Raw genomic sequence first — 14,801 nt, forward strand, 5'->3', positions numbered from 1 at the left:
AATAGTAGCGGTGTACACAGATAGTCCAGTTTCTCTCGATCTACTAAAAGACAACTTCAAACATGGCTTTGTAATATCTGAGATAAGAAATAGATTAAGGAATCTCAAAGATCAAAATTGGACTATTCATTTTGGGTGGATCAAAGCACACATCGGAATTTTCGGTAATGAAATAGCAGACAGATTAGCGAAGGCAGCAGCAGAAGATGGTGGAAATGTAGTATATACAAAGAAGCCTAAAAGTACAATTATTAAAGAAACAAAGGAGGAAGGAATTATAAAATGGCAAAATGAGTGGAGCGCCACCAATAAAGGAGCAGCGTGCAAGAAATTATTCCCGTCAGTGTGACAAAGAATGAAGCTAAATATTGAAATAAGTCCCGAACTGACAGCAATAATGACTGGACATGGCAAAAACAAATCATATCTACACAGGTTTGAGATCATTGACGACCCAACATGCTCATGCCTGAAAGCAGCACAAACAGTGGATCACCTCATCTATGACTGCGAAAAACTACAACAACCAAGGCGTAATTTAATAGATGCAATAGTCAAGAATGGTGGCACATGGCCAGTGTTGCATGAAGTAATTGTTCAGAAATGTTTAGGTCATTTTAATAAATTCATTAAATCCATTGATTATAATACAGTTTAGCATAGGAACATAGGTGCAAACGGTGGCAATGGATCATGATATTAGAGTTGTGTAATCTGTTAACGTGCTATATATTAATGCATGTAATATTGCAATCTTGTAATGGGGCATGCTGAATAAATGTAAATAAAAAAAGACAGAATACTTTAACTTGGTATAGCAAATACACGAGTGTGTGTACTGAAATATTTAGCAATAATATTCTGGTGTGGGGGAACATTTTTTATTTCAACATTCTCAAGATAATAGATGATCGCTGCTACTTATGCTACATGACTGAAACTTAGAATACATGCTCTTGTTGGAGATTCAAAACAACCCAGAAGGCTCAAAATTTTAATCACTTTTCGCTTATGTAAGACATGCTTAATTTGGCCCACAGTTTAACAACGCACTCCTCTGCATTTGTCTTATTACCAGTCATATTTTGTTCTATGTAGGTTTTGAGGTTATGACGATGCAAGCAATTTTTACTTTTTATTTTATCATACAGGTACGAAAACCTAGCTCTGTTCTGCTAACTTCTCACTGGAGTCGGCTTGCATTTTTATAAATATAAACAATTAGTCCTCTTTAATGACCGAAATAAAACAATAATTATCTGACTTGCCACTATGAACGCCAAGATCTAAATTCACAACACAAAATAAGAGAAATTCAAAGTCACGTGCAAGATGAACATGACACACTTCTCAATTTTCTAACAAAAACCAGGGAAATGAAGAAGGCAAAACCTGACACAGAAAATTCTGCAGAAGAGAAGTACAGAAAACTTTTCTACAAAATTACTGGGCTGTAATTGGAGACCTCTCAGGTCTGCAATGGTAATTACACATCAGTTGTATACAAATGCACATGAAGGTAATCTGAAGTGAATGAATATAGAAAATATCCCAGGAAAAAGTGTGTACAACTGGTAAGAGGTATAAATGGAAATGAGGTTAGGTTTGTGGTCACATTAGGTTCTCAGTTTGGTTATATAATAATTTAATTGGTTACATAAATAATAAGTTTTATAGTATTATGCTACAGAGGCAGGAACATGTGGATAGCATAATTCCTCAAATTTTAATTATTTGAAAGGTTAATTGCAGAAGACTAATTTTTGCATGATCAAAAGAATTATATATGATGTGTGACTGAAACATTTCTAGATAGAATTTTTTTTTAAGACATAAGGTAATGCTGATGGATTGCAGCCATCGAAACTATTTTCATAACTCATTAACTCAGTGTAGGCGGGTGTAGGTGTGCTCATAGTTTGTTCTGTTTCTGGTGGATATTGTAAAATATGCACCCAATGTCTGCCAAACAAATTAGCATCAAGTTTTTAAACAATTATTCTTAAATTCTGAGAAAGGGATGGTAAAACCTGCCGAGAATCTTCCCTGATGATGAAGCTATGCCAAGAACATGAGGTTTTGAATGATTTTAGATGTTCAAAGAAAGCAACAAGTTGCGAACAGTGAGACGAGCGTCTAAGAAATCATTCTACAGAAACCGATTGCTCTGGGCTTCGTACTCGCATGGTGTTTGAAATGTTTATAGTTCTCAACCTTTCTTAATCTTCAGATGTGAACTCTGGTATGTATTCTTTCTACACTACTGTCAATATAGTTTATGTGTCAGTCTTAAGTAGTATAATGATTATGAACTTACTTATTTATTTTAATATATCAATACAGATAACTACTGATGGATCACATTCTGTACATCTTCTAAAAAATTGTCTTACTACACTCTTGTTACTTATTTAAACTAATATGATTGTATTTCACACAGACTGTGAAATATGGTACTGAATACTGTGTCTAACAAAACTTCACAGATATTTCTATAATTGGAAATAATTTTTCTGTCCCCAGCTTCAGCAATGATCATTGTTATCCTTAAGCATACGTACAGATGAAATACAAGGTGATTTACATAGAGCTGGCAGAAAAGGCAGTGCATATGTACTGTTAAAATATAGTATCTGAAATGCCAGAAAGAAACAACTTTTTCAACTGTAAAAAAGCAGTCACTCAACAAGAAAACACTTGACACACATTGTGTAGATGATGAAAGACTCTCGGGCTACAAGCTGCATCCGGTGGCTGAATGGTGAATAAACCATATCTTCCGCCAACATTTCGAGAACAATCTCTGCTCTCGACCTGAGGGCTGCTGGGTAACCAGTCCGTTCCTTTGTTGCACACTAGCTGATGGGAACTGGCAGTGGATGGCAGGTAGTAATGATGTAGTAAAATAATAAAATAAACTAGACAATGGAAAATATCCAAGGAAATTTCTATTCAAATAACTCACCATCATCACGAACTTTCAGATTTTATAAGTAATGATGTTGCTGTGGATGAGAAAGGAGATTGTTCTCGAAACATTGGGCACCTGATGCGGCATGTGGCTCGAGAGTCTTTCATCAACTTCAATCACCATGAAAGCTTCACTTTATACAGCTTGTGTAGAGTTTCATAACACATTACATTATAAAGTGGTTTAATTTTTGAAACTGTAAAGATTGGCCCTTTCTTTTGTTTCACAGTTATAATGCATTTAGTAGGACAAATGAACACTTCATGTAATGGACATTACGTGATGCACAAAAAATAAGTATGAAATTTCATGTGGTGAGCATTTTTTAAATATACCAACATTACTGATATTATTTCTTGTATTTGATAGTAACCAAATGCTTTATTTTGTTATGTCCAGAAATGAAGTAGCACAGTGGACACCTTGAAGAATATAAATCTTATGTTCTCTCACCTTGCGCTGATGTCTGGGTACGACAGAGGAGTCCCTTCTGCACTCACAGAAGGTAGTGAACCACTGAAAGTTCCAGGTTGCTGAATAAACATTAAAAGACTCCATATTAGAACAAGCAGAATTATGTGAAAGTATTAGGGCAATATAAATAACACTGACACATCAAATACATTACTGTTTGTGGAACACATCTGTAGGCATGTCATGCAGTAACAACTGAGTATTCAGTTTCTCAATGTCCTCATGATATTATATTCTTACACGTATATTAATTTCTTCTTCTTATCTCCCTTGAATTATCCATTATCACAGCAGTTCACTTAAAACCTTTCATTTCACCACATAGCTACTTGTACCTTTCTCCTTACGATATCTCTGACTCCCCCTTCCCTTTCATTAGGCCCAGCATTTATCTCAATCTCCTCATCCCTTATGGTCCAGATCAACTCATGTGCTTTACCTCCCTTGTCACTTCTTTACACAATACCTATGGCTTACACCCTCTTGGCAACATAACAGCCTAGCTGCGCACACTTCAGTGCAAATGCATGCCATGCAATTAAACACTTTGCCCGTAACACAGAATAGATTAATAATGATGCACTAAGTGAAGAAACTTTACAGCTTTCAATGAATTCCAAGAATGTGAGAATAAATCACAATGCACATTCTCCAGTGGCCACTTGGAAGGTAGTTTATTAATGATGCTACGCCAATGAAGAGGTTTATTTATAACTGAATTTTGTGAAAATATGCTTGTGTGTTGATAGAAATGAAATAACTGGCTCAGTTCAAAGTAGGGGGACAAAGAAAATCAAACAATTCTGAACCTGGATAACTGGGGCCGCAGTCAAAGCACTCATGGTAATTTCTTAATATAAGCTGTAATATTATGGCTTCAGTAAAGTTACTCAGTAAGACTGAGGAAAACTGAAAATTTCACTTCAGCCAGCTCAACTCACAGCACAGTTGAACTTCAAGGTGGATAACCTCCAAATGAAAAGTGCCAAATCATCTGGTGTGATGGAACTGCTCTTTCCATACGAGATAATATATTGTAATTCTGAGAACTCTAGGAGTCAAAAGGAAGTACTGTACATACCCAAATGTGAGACTCCTCCTCCAGTGAGTCATCAAGCATGCTCTGAGTGAACATGTCTGTTAAACAGGTTTTTCAGTTCATCAGGATGAAGTCGGTTTCTGACTGTTCTGAGTAACGTCTGGGCAGGAATGATGTATCAATGTTGATCAATAATGAGATGGTCTTCACTTGCATCCTAACAACAATGTAGTTACATTACTGACCAACTGACTGGAAGTATGTCACAGGCAAAAATACGTAATTTCGTAAGCATACATACTACAGAATGTCATCGAAATTCATTCAAGAGCCATTTATCGCATGCATGAAACAGTCAACAAGCGGGCGTTCTCATATTGCTGTGCAACGCCCTACCAGATGTGAACAATTAATTCCTACACCGTCTTTATCTGTTTGTGATTTATTAAATGATGCTGTCAGTAGCTCAGATTATATAGCATCATTTTAGTTTGACATAAAACTTGGTGTGTCCAGTTTTCTAAGACATGCAAAATTTAGATGTTGATGTTGTTCTGGGTTATGACACATTGAGGACTTAAGTCCTGAAGATGGAGACGGTATATTTCTCTGCAATGTTTGTATTTATCTACAAATTCACGCAGCATTGTAACCCGCAAGAAAAACATCAACAACTTCACTGTCATGAGAACCTGAAACCTCACAGAATTTATATATTCACATTATGCTCCAGGCAAACAAACATAAATACATTCATGGGAAATTTCAGAAAGTATAGGATGAGCTTGGCAGGGTGTGCAGCATGCATGGAAAATGAGAATTGTGTACAATATTTTGGTTGGAAAGCCTGAAGGGAAGAAACTACTTGGAAAATGTGAGAGTACATGGGAGAATATTAAAATAGATCTTAGGAAAATAAATTGGGAGACAGTTGATTGGATTCATCTGGTTCAGGATAGGAAGTCAAGGATGGCTGTTATGAACATGACAATGAACCTACAGGTTCCATAAAATGAGGGGAATTTCTTGATTAGTTGAGCATAATATTACGCAAGTACACAGACAGTGAGTGCTCTGTTATAGACTGTGTTCCTGCCCCATGAAAACAGTACTGAATATTTTTCATGTTGCATTCTCTTCAATACTTTTCAAGAATACTCCCATTTGTGCCATCAATGAAACACGTTTGAGGTGTGGTTCTCCATCAGGTCTCGTCCTCCCATCACGTCTTCCTGGGATGGAGCTGTAAAAACCATGATTACATTAGATTAATTGTTAGCTAGAGTCTCCAAAAATAAAATGTTGGTCAATTTCAGGAGAGCTGATCTTATATTTGTATATATGTTTATTCTATGAAGGCAAGGTGGAAGAAATCCAAGTTTAGTTTAAATCAGGCTGCCATGGTGGCCCATATGAAGTTGACAGCCTTCTGGGATATTGCACTGCGTAGTCTCGCAGAACTTGACCAGCGTTTCAGATGCGTGCACTGCCTTCATCATCTGATCAGTGAGTAAGTTCAGCATGGAAAAGCAATTTGAATTTCTCATCTCTAATCCTGAGCCTAACAAATACAGTCCGCATTGCCCCACTCACATTTTAAACATCCATCTTTATAATAATATATTCTAATCTGTTCCTAGTTCTTTCAAGTCCTTACTGGCCTCTACCTTATTTATAAAGAAACTGCACTCTTCCATTTTCCTGAGTTGAAAGCACTCGATTACTTAGTTGTCCATCAATATTCAAACCAAAAGAACTTTACATAAAGTTTTGTTCATCACAACCTTATTTTTGAGAGAATTTCATTTCAATATCATAATTAATTTGTATTGATCTTTGAAGTTTGTTCTACAATACTTTCATTAACTCAAGCAGACATTCGACAGAATATAATTAAAAGAACACGTTAATTACCTAAGTGATGTACTGTACAACAGATATGAAAAACGTCAAAATGATGATGGGATATCCTTCAGCCCATATTCCAAACAATATCTATGATACAGTACCCTTATTTATTGTCATAATAGCTGGAAGTGCATTGACTTCTTTATTTCTGGACATATGGTTGGATTCAGTTGGTTTCTGCAATAAAAGAATATTATAATTCCAAATGTAATCTTAACATCTTCATTGCCACACATGTAAATTGCAGTTCTGGGTGCTGAACACACAAGAGTACTCAGTCAGAAAAATGAACATGTCAGAATCAATTTGTTTTGATTTCTCAGAGCCTATAATATGATCTGTGACACATCTGTGGCAATAACATATTAAATGTAGAGGAAATGTTTAGATAACCAGGCACAGTGAAATCTTACTTCTGGTATGACTGGCTTTCTATACACAATACTGAGATAGAAACTTAAATTAGTAGTGCTTACTGAAAGGAAGTAATTTTACTACATAAAAAAGGCCTTCTATATTAACCTCTTTCACCTTTTCATATTATCCAGTGAGAGTGACTTTCATCTATCTTAATTTAATTTGATGTCAAACCCAAATCTCACAGCCAACAAAGTGATGAAATCTCTGTAATTTGACAAGAGAAGAGGCTCATTAATTTATAAAGAAAATACAGAAACTAAACAATGTGCTTCTTGACCAATGACTTAAAGAAAAAACATAGAATTACATAAATTCAAAGCTACTTTTAATTTAACCACTTTCTTGGAACAGTGTCATTCTTGAGAAACCAACAGTTGCTCAACCAGTTATGGAATTTATTTCTAATATTACAAATGCATTGAAAGGGGAAAAAAAGTATTGTATGGATTCTAAATATGTCAAATAATAATCATAGTAATAATAAAAAAATAGGAAACAAATATTTTTAAACGAATGAACTGCCACATTAACTTGAAATGGGTGAGATGTCTGAACAGTGGCACTGAATGTGTTAAAGAATAAAAACATTGTGCTTTCCAGTGACATTACTATGTCATTCTATACTTTGTTGCCCTGTCAATGGTTCCTAAAAGCAGTCCTGACTTTGGGTATTTTCTTATTACCAATAGAATCTCAGGAAGACGTTTAAGTGTAAGGAGACAGCAGTACAGCCCTGACATTGACTCATCAATTCAGTCCACTGTGAAAATTACTTGATTAGCACAAACAGCACACAATTTATTGACAGAAAACACAATATTAATGTATAATTAAGTAAGATTCTGAAGACAAAACATAATACTTATTTCTTTTGTCATGTCTCAAAACAGTGCTGACTCAAAGAACTGTACAATGGTTATAAGCACCAATAAAATTTATGTACAGGATACAAAATTATTTTTTTTCTTTCATAAGTGAGAAAATTTGTCATACAAACATGCCTATCAACAATCACACCATACAATCTACAAAGGAAACAACATGAATTCATATGTGAAAATAGGGCCCATTGAAAATTGCACAAACATACAAATATTTTTTGTCCAAAATGGAAGTTTAGGAAACAGTAATTAGTTCAAAACCACTCAGTAATAAAATTAATCCGCATTCAGTACTGAAATAGTTTTAAGGGAAGACAGGTGGAGGTACCGGCCACACATGCGATATTTGCATCTCTGGTATGAACTTCACAAACATGGCAACAGACCTTGTGCTCATAAACAGTCACACTAAAATGATACAATTTTAACATCAATGTTTGCATTTCAGTCTCTCAGTACTAGATGAACCAAACAGGAAGCATATAATCAACATATACAATTTATTCATAAAAATTACTACGAAATTATGTACAGACAAGACATATCCCACCCTAATATGAATTCACAATATGTATGCATCAGATAATGAAATAAATTTCTGTCTATGAACTTTTCTGTAAAATCTGTAAAACTGACATACAAATTAAATTCAATGGAACACCTTAAGTAATATTTAATACATTCCCAGTTAGTGTTTCCTGTAACTAGAAACCTTTAACATTTCAAAATGGGTACAGAGTAGACATTACACTTGGGTAACTACAGCAAATGCAGAAGAATAAGACGGCCATCTAAAAGTTCAAGTGTCAGAACAATATACGCTGTCTCCTTCAGCACCATGCCACAGACTGTTTACTGTTATACAGAATGCACAAGAACCATTTATGATAAATATTTTGATTTGAAAAGCTAAGTGGTGTTAAAATCCAGACTGTACAATTGAGAAGGCACGAGGCAGTAACAGAATCTGAAAACACAAGTAGCACATCTGTCTTCTCAATGCTTTGTTGCTATCTTCCAAGGAACAACTAGATGTTCATATTCCTTTGGAATATGACTGAATAAAGGGTTCAGTACAATTCAAATAGGCCCTTTTGATATTCTTTTAAAATGTACATCATTACCAAATGAAACAATCTGAAGACTGGTACAATTCACATTACTGCAATATGAGGGCAGTGCAATAGTACATACTGAATAGAATAAAAATAGGAGAGTAATAGCATTTTCACACAATAAGAACTTACAAATCATATATAAGTGGTACAGTTTTGATCAAAGCAAAATTCATTTTGACAACAGTCATAATCTTCTTAGAAGTTACAATATAATAAGCAATATTAAATTGTTACAAATTCAACGGTGTCTACCGCAGGAATACTGAACATGCAATTACAAAACTCAGCAATGATCCAAGGTCGACTAGCACATTCGATGCAGATGCTCTGAATGTTTCATGACACTGTGATTCCACTAGGACAAAGCATTTACTACAAAGATATGGTAATACATCAAAAACACTGGGATTTTAAAACTATAAAATGCAACTGTTGATGATACTCTTCTGGGTTGTGATACCGAGTGGATTCATGTATACTGTTTCCATCAGCCCTAAAGACAGAACAGTCTGTTTCTCTGAAATATTGGTACCTACCTATGAGTCCACAGCTCAGAACATTGACATCAATACTGAGAGAACCTCAAATCTCATATAAATTAAATATTGAGCAATGAATCACAAGTACACAAACTTATAATACGTAATATACTTGATCATTTTGAAATTTTAACTCCCACACAGAGCAGTGGTGTTTAGTGAATAGCAGAACACATGGCCCTTTTTGTGTGAGACCACCACTAGTAATCATTTTGATTACTCAATGAATTCATTAATAAGTAACTGGTTAAAAAGCACAACCTCATGAAAGTCATTTTCAAATGAGACAATACAAATTTTAGGTTAAAATGATGCCTACATTAATGACACTGTGTACCTTGAATCACCTGCTCACCACTTCTTAAGTTCTAACAAGCAAACATAGTACGAGCATAATGCACTCAAGGCCATTGAACTCTTGAGTAGGCACACTATTCTTAGTCTTGACACATGTGGTAATAGACTTTCAAAAGATCTGAACCTTTCCTTAGGACAATATTCTTGCAGAATATAACAGAACATCGCAACTGTGCTCTAACTATAAGATACATTAAAGATGCAAAATTTAGAAAGGATTATTACAAGTAGTCTCGGCTAGTATAAATTATGCACAGAGATAAATAGAAAGTTTTATTATTAACTTAAAATTTGTGGTCACCTCTGTCTACACTTGGAAGTGTTTAGAGAAAAGCGGTTGTCCTAAGTTCTTGCCTGCGATTCTAAATTTCACAACACATGACCTAGTATCAGCACTTTCTTGTCTTACAAAGCAACCATCATTCTTCTATTTTCATATTTCAGCTTTATAATTAAAAAATCCACAAATTTTAATCCAGACACCAATAATGACAAATCTTAATTTTCTCACACATCTTGCTTTACCACGTACCTACAAAAGTCTGTATTCCTGGATGTTCTTCACACATACAACAAAGATTAGATTCTTGTGTATCACTACCTATTACAAATATAATAAATATATTATACTAAAGTAAAATGTTCAACTATATTAAAGACATATGATATAGATCTCAGCCGACATTGGGTGTACCTAATTCTCCAAGATGAATGTGGGAATAGCACTTATCACTGCTCTGTTCTTACTAAATTCAAAATTCTAAAACATACTAACTTCTTATTTTAAGCAAAATAACTGCTGCTGTTGACACAAATCTTTTATTTACTAAATGCTGCTTTATCAACTGCAATGGTCAAATAACAGGTTAATTATGAATCATGGAGAACACAGTAAGAAACGGGCACTACTTATTTCAAGATGATAATCTGCCATTTGCAAAAGACTTTAGTAAGGATAACCTACTTCTGGGCCAGTAACCAAACCTCAGTCCTCCTAAATATGGATGCTAACCATTTAACAGTGTCACTTGCTTAGCTGTTAATAACACCATTATCAACTGGAGCTTATGCTATGCCTGCCAAAATTTGATGGAGATAAGTACTTAGAAGTTGCTTTTCTATTCATGTAAGTTATACACAGGATTCAGTAATGATGAAAATATAAGGCTGTGAAATACAACTTCCAGGTTGTTTTTATCCACCACTGTGTGAATGATCTTTGTGACATGTGTAAGATGCTATGAGCTGCCAACAGTGACTTGCCTCAACAGGGATCTAGAAATATGCTTGCTACTCCCCACAGGCAAGTTTACAGAGACCAGTGACAAGTGCATTTTTAACCCTGGTTTACCTGTACTAAAAACACAATGAACTATTTTTCATGTTATGAGATGCAGAAAGCAAATTTAAGTATTAATTAATTTTGTTCCCTCATCATACCATTTAAAGTAGTTTTTAAATATCCCATATAAAAATATTTGTATTAAGTAAACTCTGAGACAAATGAACGTAGCTAACAGCTCCTGGAACTGTGATATAAATGTGCCATTCGTAATGTCAGAGCAGTGGTGTTCAAGCTGTGTGCTGCAAGACCCATCACAGGGAGAACGTGATGCAAGGGCCTTGCAACTAGTTAGCTCAAAAAAGATCCTGAAGGAAATTATTTAGCTGAATGCCAAACAGATAGGAATGCAGTATAGCTCCCAACACAGCACTGACACCGGTATTTTTGGTAGGAAATTTGTTTGTATTATGTTGACATTTTAAAACAGAACAATAAAGGATATGGTGAGAGGTGCTGAGAGATTTGGGGGGGGGGGGGGGGGGGGGGGGGAGATAAAGAATCTCTGACTGTTGTGGAGAAACTAACAAAGCACAACAATTTCAGGTTCAAAAGTTGGTAATGACAAAAAAGAAATGAATTCCACTCACTTTATCAATGATGAAACAAGAATCCACAAGATGGGAATCTGCATTACCATGCATATAATAAATAACACATTTCAACATACAACCATGATACTGAAATGCATAAGCTTGAAAACCACTGTCGTAGTGCAATGACAGGATCAAAGATAAAATTATGTACAAAGTATACATATAAATCCTGTTATCCTCTAGGTGAGACTTGAAACAAGGATATCTAGGTCAGGATACAGAACACAAAAGCACAACTCACAATGTTAAAATGAAGGTTTCTTATCAATAACATTAAATTTCAAAACTGTTGTTAGTCAAAAAAACTGCAGTATCTTGTCCAAAACACACAAGTCCAGATAAATTAACAACTGTATTGTGGTTTACAATATTTAACACCATAGATTTCAGCCTATTTTAGCATTCTTGGGAGTGACTGATCCACCACCTTGAAATGTTCTCCCTATATTTCTGTGTACATCTCCCAAGCAGCAGTTCTGCCTGATATGAACAAAGTGAGACTGTCATTACCAATCTGCTGATTCTGGAAGCAAAGGTTTTATCAGAAAACAGGCTCTAATATTATTAAATGTCACTTTCTATATACAGATGGTGGTATTCTGGGCCAATGCATCACATATCAATGAACAGAAGACCACTATTTATACTACATTCCTGTCAAAACCTAAAATCCTACATGACTTCCTGCTTTACTTCCATTTTTACACATCATATCAAAATACTTTACTCTTTATCAATGATGTAATTTAACAAGATGCTTCTTACATCATGTACTACTAACTGTGAAACAAAGAGTCTTAAGTTACAAGGGTTGCTCCAAAACTAATGCCTCCAAATAGTTATCCCACTTGTGATGGTGCATATAAAATGCAATGTCAGGTGAAAATTTAAAGGCTGCTGCTAATATCCTGCAAGTTTCAACACATGTCAGGTGATAGGGAAGTATAAGTCTGTAAAAATGAGGGTGACACTGATGTATGAAACAGTGGTATGTTATTTTCTTCCTTTATGTAGAGAACATTGCAAACACTGACATTCTCAACATTTGAAGAACGTTTATGAGGACATGGCAGTCAATATGAGCAGTGTGGTGGTGGGTTAGGCATAGCAGAGATGGTGGTACTGGTTTGGACAGGCTGCTCTCACACTGCAGTGATGGTGAAAAATGAGAAGCGAGTGGAACAAATGATTTGTGAAGGCCAAGCTATGAAGACCTGAAAATTGTGCGTAAAAGTGGGAACACAATGAAACCAAATGTGAAACATCAGGAATACAGGAATGCCAGGTGGGTTCCATGAATTCTAATGCAAGATCACAAGGAGCACAGAGTGCAAGCCTGTGCTGATCTTATGAAGCGGTAACAGACCACTGGAGATGATTTCCTTGACAGCATCATAAATCAATAACTGTCCAAAAATTGGAACAAAATCATTTCAATTTCGGTTTTAAGAAATTGTACAAAATTAATAAAAGGACAAGATACTAAGAATTTGCCATGTAGGTGTCCTGAAGTCATGTAGCATACTGGAAGTGAAAATGACATCTGTGTGGCGAGGACAGTCAACTGGCTGACGTTCATCGCATCCTCGCCTTACCCCTTGTTTTCAACTGATACTGTTACCAACCCTTTGGGGCTAACAGTAGTCTTAAACTGTTCTGGAATAGGAAATTCCACCTGTAAGAAAACATTAATCATTAACACAATACAATAATTTTGGTGAGAGTGATCTGCAAGAGGTAGAGATGAATTTAGTTTTTAGTTTCAGTGTAATTAACAATGCTATGTTAACTACAGAGTGTATACAGAATAAAACAGAAAATGGAAATGTGCCATAATCAAAATTAATGTTCTGTAACTCGCACTTTTCTTATGTAACATAAACCATATTTAATCACTCAATTCACCAAGCTCTGAGCTATTTTGTGTCCACTGCACTACCATAGCCAAATAAGAATCTACTTGCTTTATGCATTTAGCTTGGTGCCCAACTACAGAAACTAGCCACAATGGAACAGCGGCAGCAACATACAACACAACCAAATAACATGTAAGTTGGCAAACTGCATTAATTTTTAACAATCATCTCATGTGCAATGTGTATAAAAGCATCATACAGACTGAAACACTCTTCTACAAAAACTTCCTTTCCCTTTGTTCCGATTAACATATGACGATAATTTCTAGGTGTCATTTTCCTGCTACTAAAATAGAAATAAATTAACAATAAGGTTGCACAACACAATAAAGCCATTTGCTATGCTCACTACTGCAGGTACCACAGATGCAGGACACTTCTTTCCCATCATGAATGCATTAATGTTCCTCATAGCAAATGTTTATCTCCCCCACCTGTCTGAAGACAAATCCACATCACAGCTCACCAATATTTTGTACAAAATCCACTTCACATGTTACTGGGATGCTGTCATGTCTTACAAACTGATGCTTTGCCGAGAAAATTTATAAAAAATGACAAAGGCTTTTTTATTAACAGTATTTTCTGTTTCCACCTTGTAAGTCTACCAGAAATAAGAATTTCAACCACCAATCTCAAAATCATACAGTATGCACTGAAGTCAGGTTAATAAGCCAAAATGGCTCATCAGTAAAGTGACTGGCTACAGACGAAAAAAGGAGTTCAATTTATAGGAGCAACAAGATTTTCAACCTTGCCACTATACCTAGACTGACTAGTGCTGAGGAGCCTTTACCCCCAATTCAATATGCATCTTCACTGCATGCTGCATAAGCACAGGACAACTTTGTTTTGACAAGTCTAACACAAGCAGTCTTTGACAGTTAACAGTGCATTGCTATAGAATGTCTTGTCTGATTACAGAATGGCACAATGTCAACAGAGAAATAGAAAAGGAACAAACAGGTCACTTATCAATTATAAAAAAACAAACATCTAAGACAGCAGACACTGGCAGAGATCTGAACCAAGTATTTCAAAAATGTATGACTGTCCCTTTACCTAATCACCATGTCAAGAAGTCCAACCATTGACGCCACCAATTCATTACAGTGGAACCTCGATATAATGCGGGTTTTCGAGAACAGTTTCAGTATGTGTGTTATATGTGAAATTGACATTTATCTAACATAAACATATGTAATTGTATTTGGGGACATGATCACAGCTGTGGTATATC

The 14,801-nt window shown here is 35.4% G+C and overlaps 2 protein-coding genes and 1 long non-coding RNA gene across 7 annotated transcripts in view; 1 reads left to right on the forward strand and 2 right to left on the reverse strand.

Moving 5' to 3' along the window:
- The window catches only part of LOC110829022 (eukaryotic translation initiation factor 4 gamma 3-like), a 30,806-nt gene extending 19,276 nt beyond the window's left edge, over nt 1–11,530 (reverse strand). Inside the window, exons 1-3 of one of the 2 annotated variants that reach the window (XR_015536820.1) lie at nt 6,399–11,530; nt 4,527–5,727; nt 3,425–3,504 (exon numbers count right to left, since the gene is read on the reverse strand). Coding sequence is in view for 1 of the 2 variants with exons in the window: in XM_087355081.1 (XP_087211207.1) it covers nt 3,425–3,529 (105 nt within the window). In the remaining variant the exon portion in view is untranslated. Of the gene's footprint in view, nt 1–3,424; nt 4,457–4,526; nt 5,728–6,398 lie in introns of those variants that run through there. The other variant, XM_087355081.1, reaches the window with a different exon arrangement.
- Nucleotides 1,281–7,413, forward strand: LOC147875033 (uncharacterized). Its single transcript, XR_015536910.1, has 2 exons — nt 1,281–2,242; nt 3,371–7,413. It is a non-coding gene; the product is annotated as an uncharacterized LOC147875033 (long non-coding RNA).
- A 95-nt stretch (nt 11,531–11,625) lies between the features above and the next one.
- Nucleotides 11,626–14,801, reverse strand: part of capt (adenylyl cyclase-associated protein 1) — a 40,149-nt gene continuing 36,973 nt past the window's right edge. For all 4 annotated transcript variants that reach the window (XM_022062295.2, XM_087354827.1, XM_022062297.2 and 1 more), the window contains one exon: nt 11,626–13,320. In XM_022062295.2, coding sequence (XP_021917987.1) covers nt 13,237–13,320 — 84 coding nt within the window. In that variant the 3' untranslated portion in view covers nt 11,626–13,236. The remainder of the gene's footprint in view (nt 13,321–14,801) is intronic.

The sequence above is a fragment of the Zootermopsis nevadensis genome, unplaced genomic scaffold (genome assembly GCF_977971745.1).
Source record: "Zootermopsis nevadensis isolate Lab colony 2312 unplaced genomic scaffold, Znev_1.0 Znev_ptg000002l, whole genome shotgun sequence".
Classification (NCBI taxonomy): domain Eukaryota; kingdom Metazoa; phylum Arthropoda; class Insecta; order Blattodea; family Termopsidae; genus Zootermopsis; species Zootermopsis nevadensis.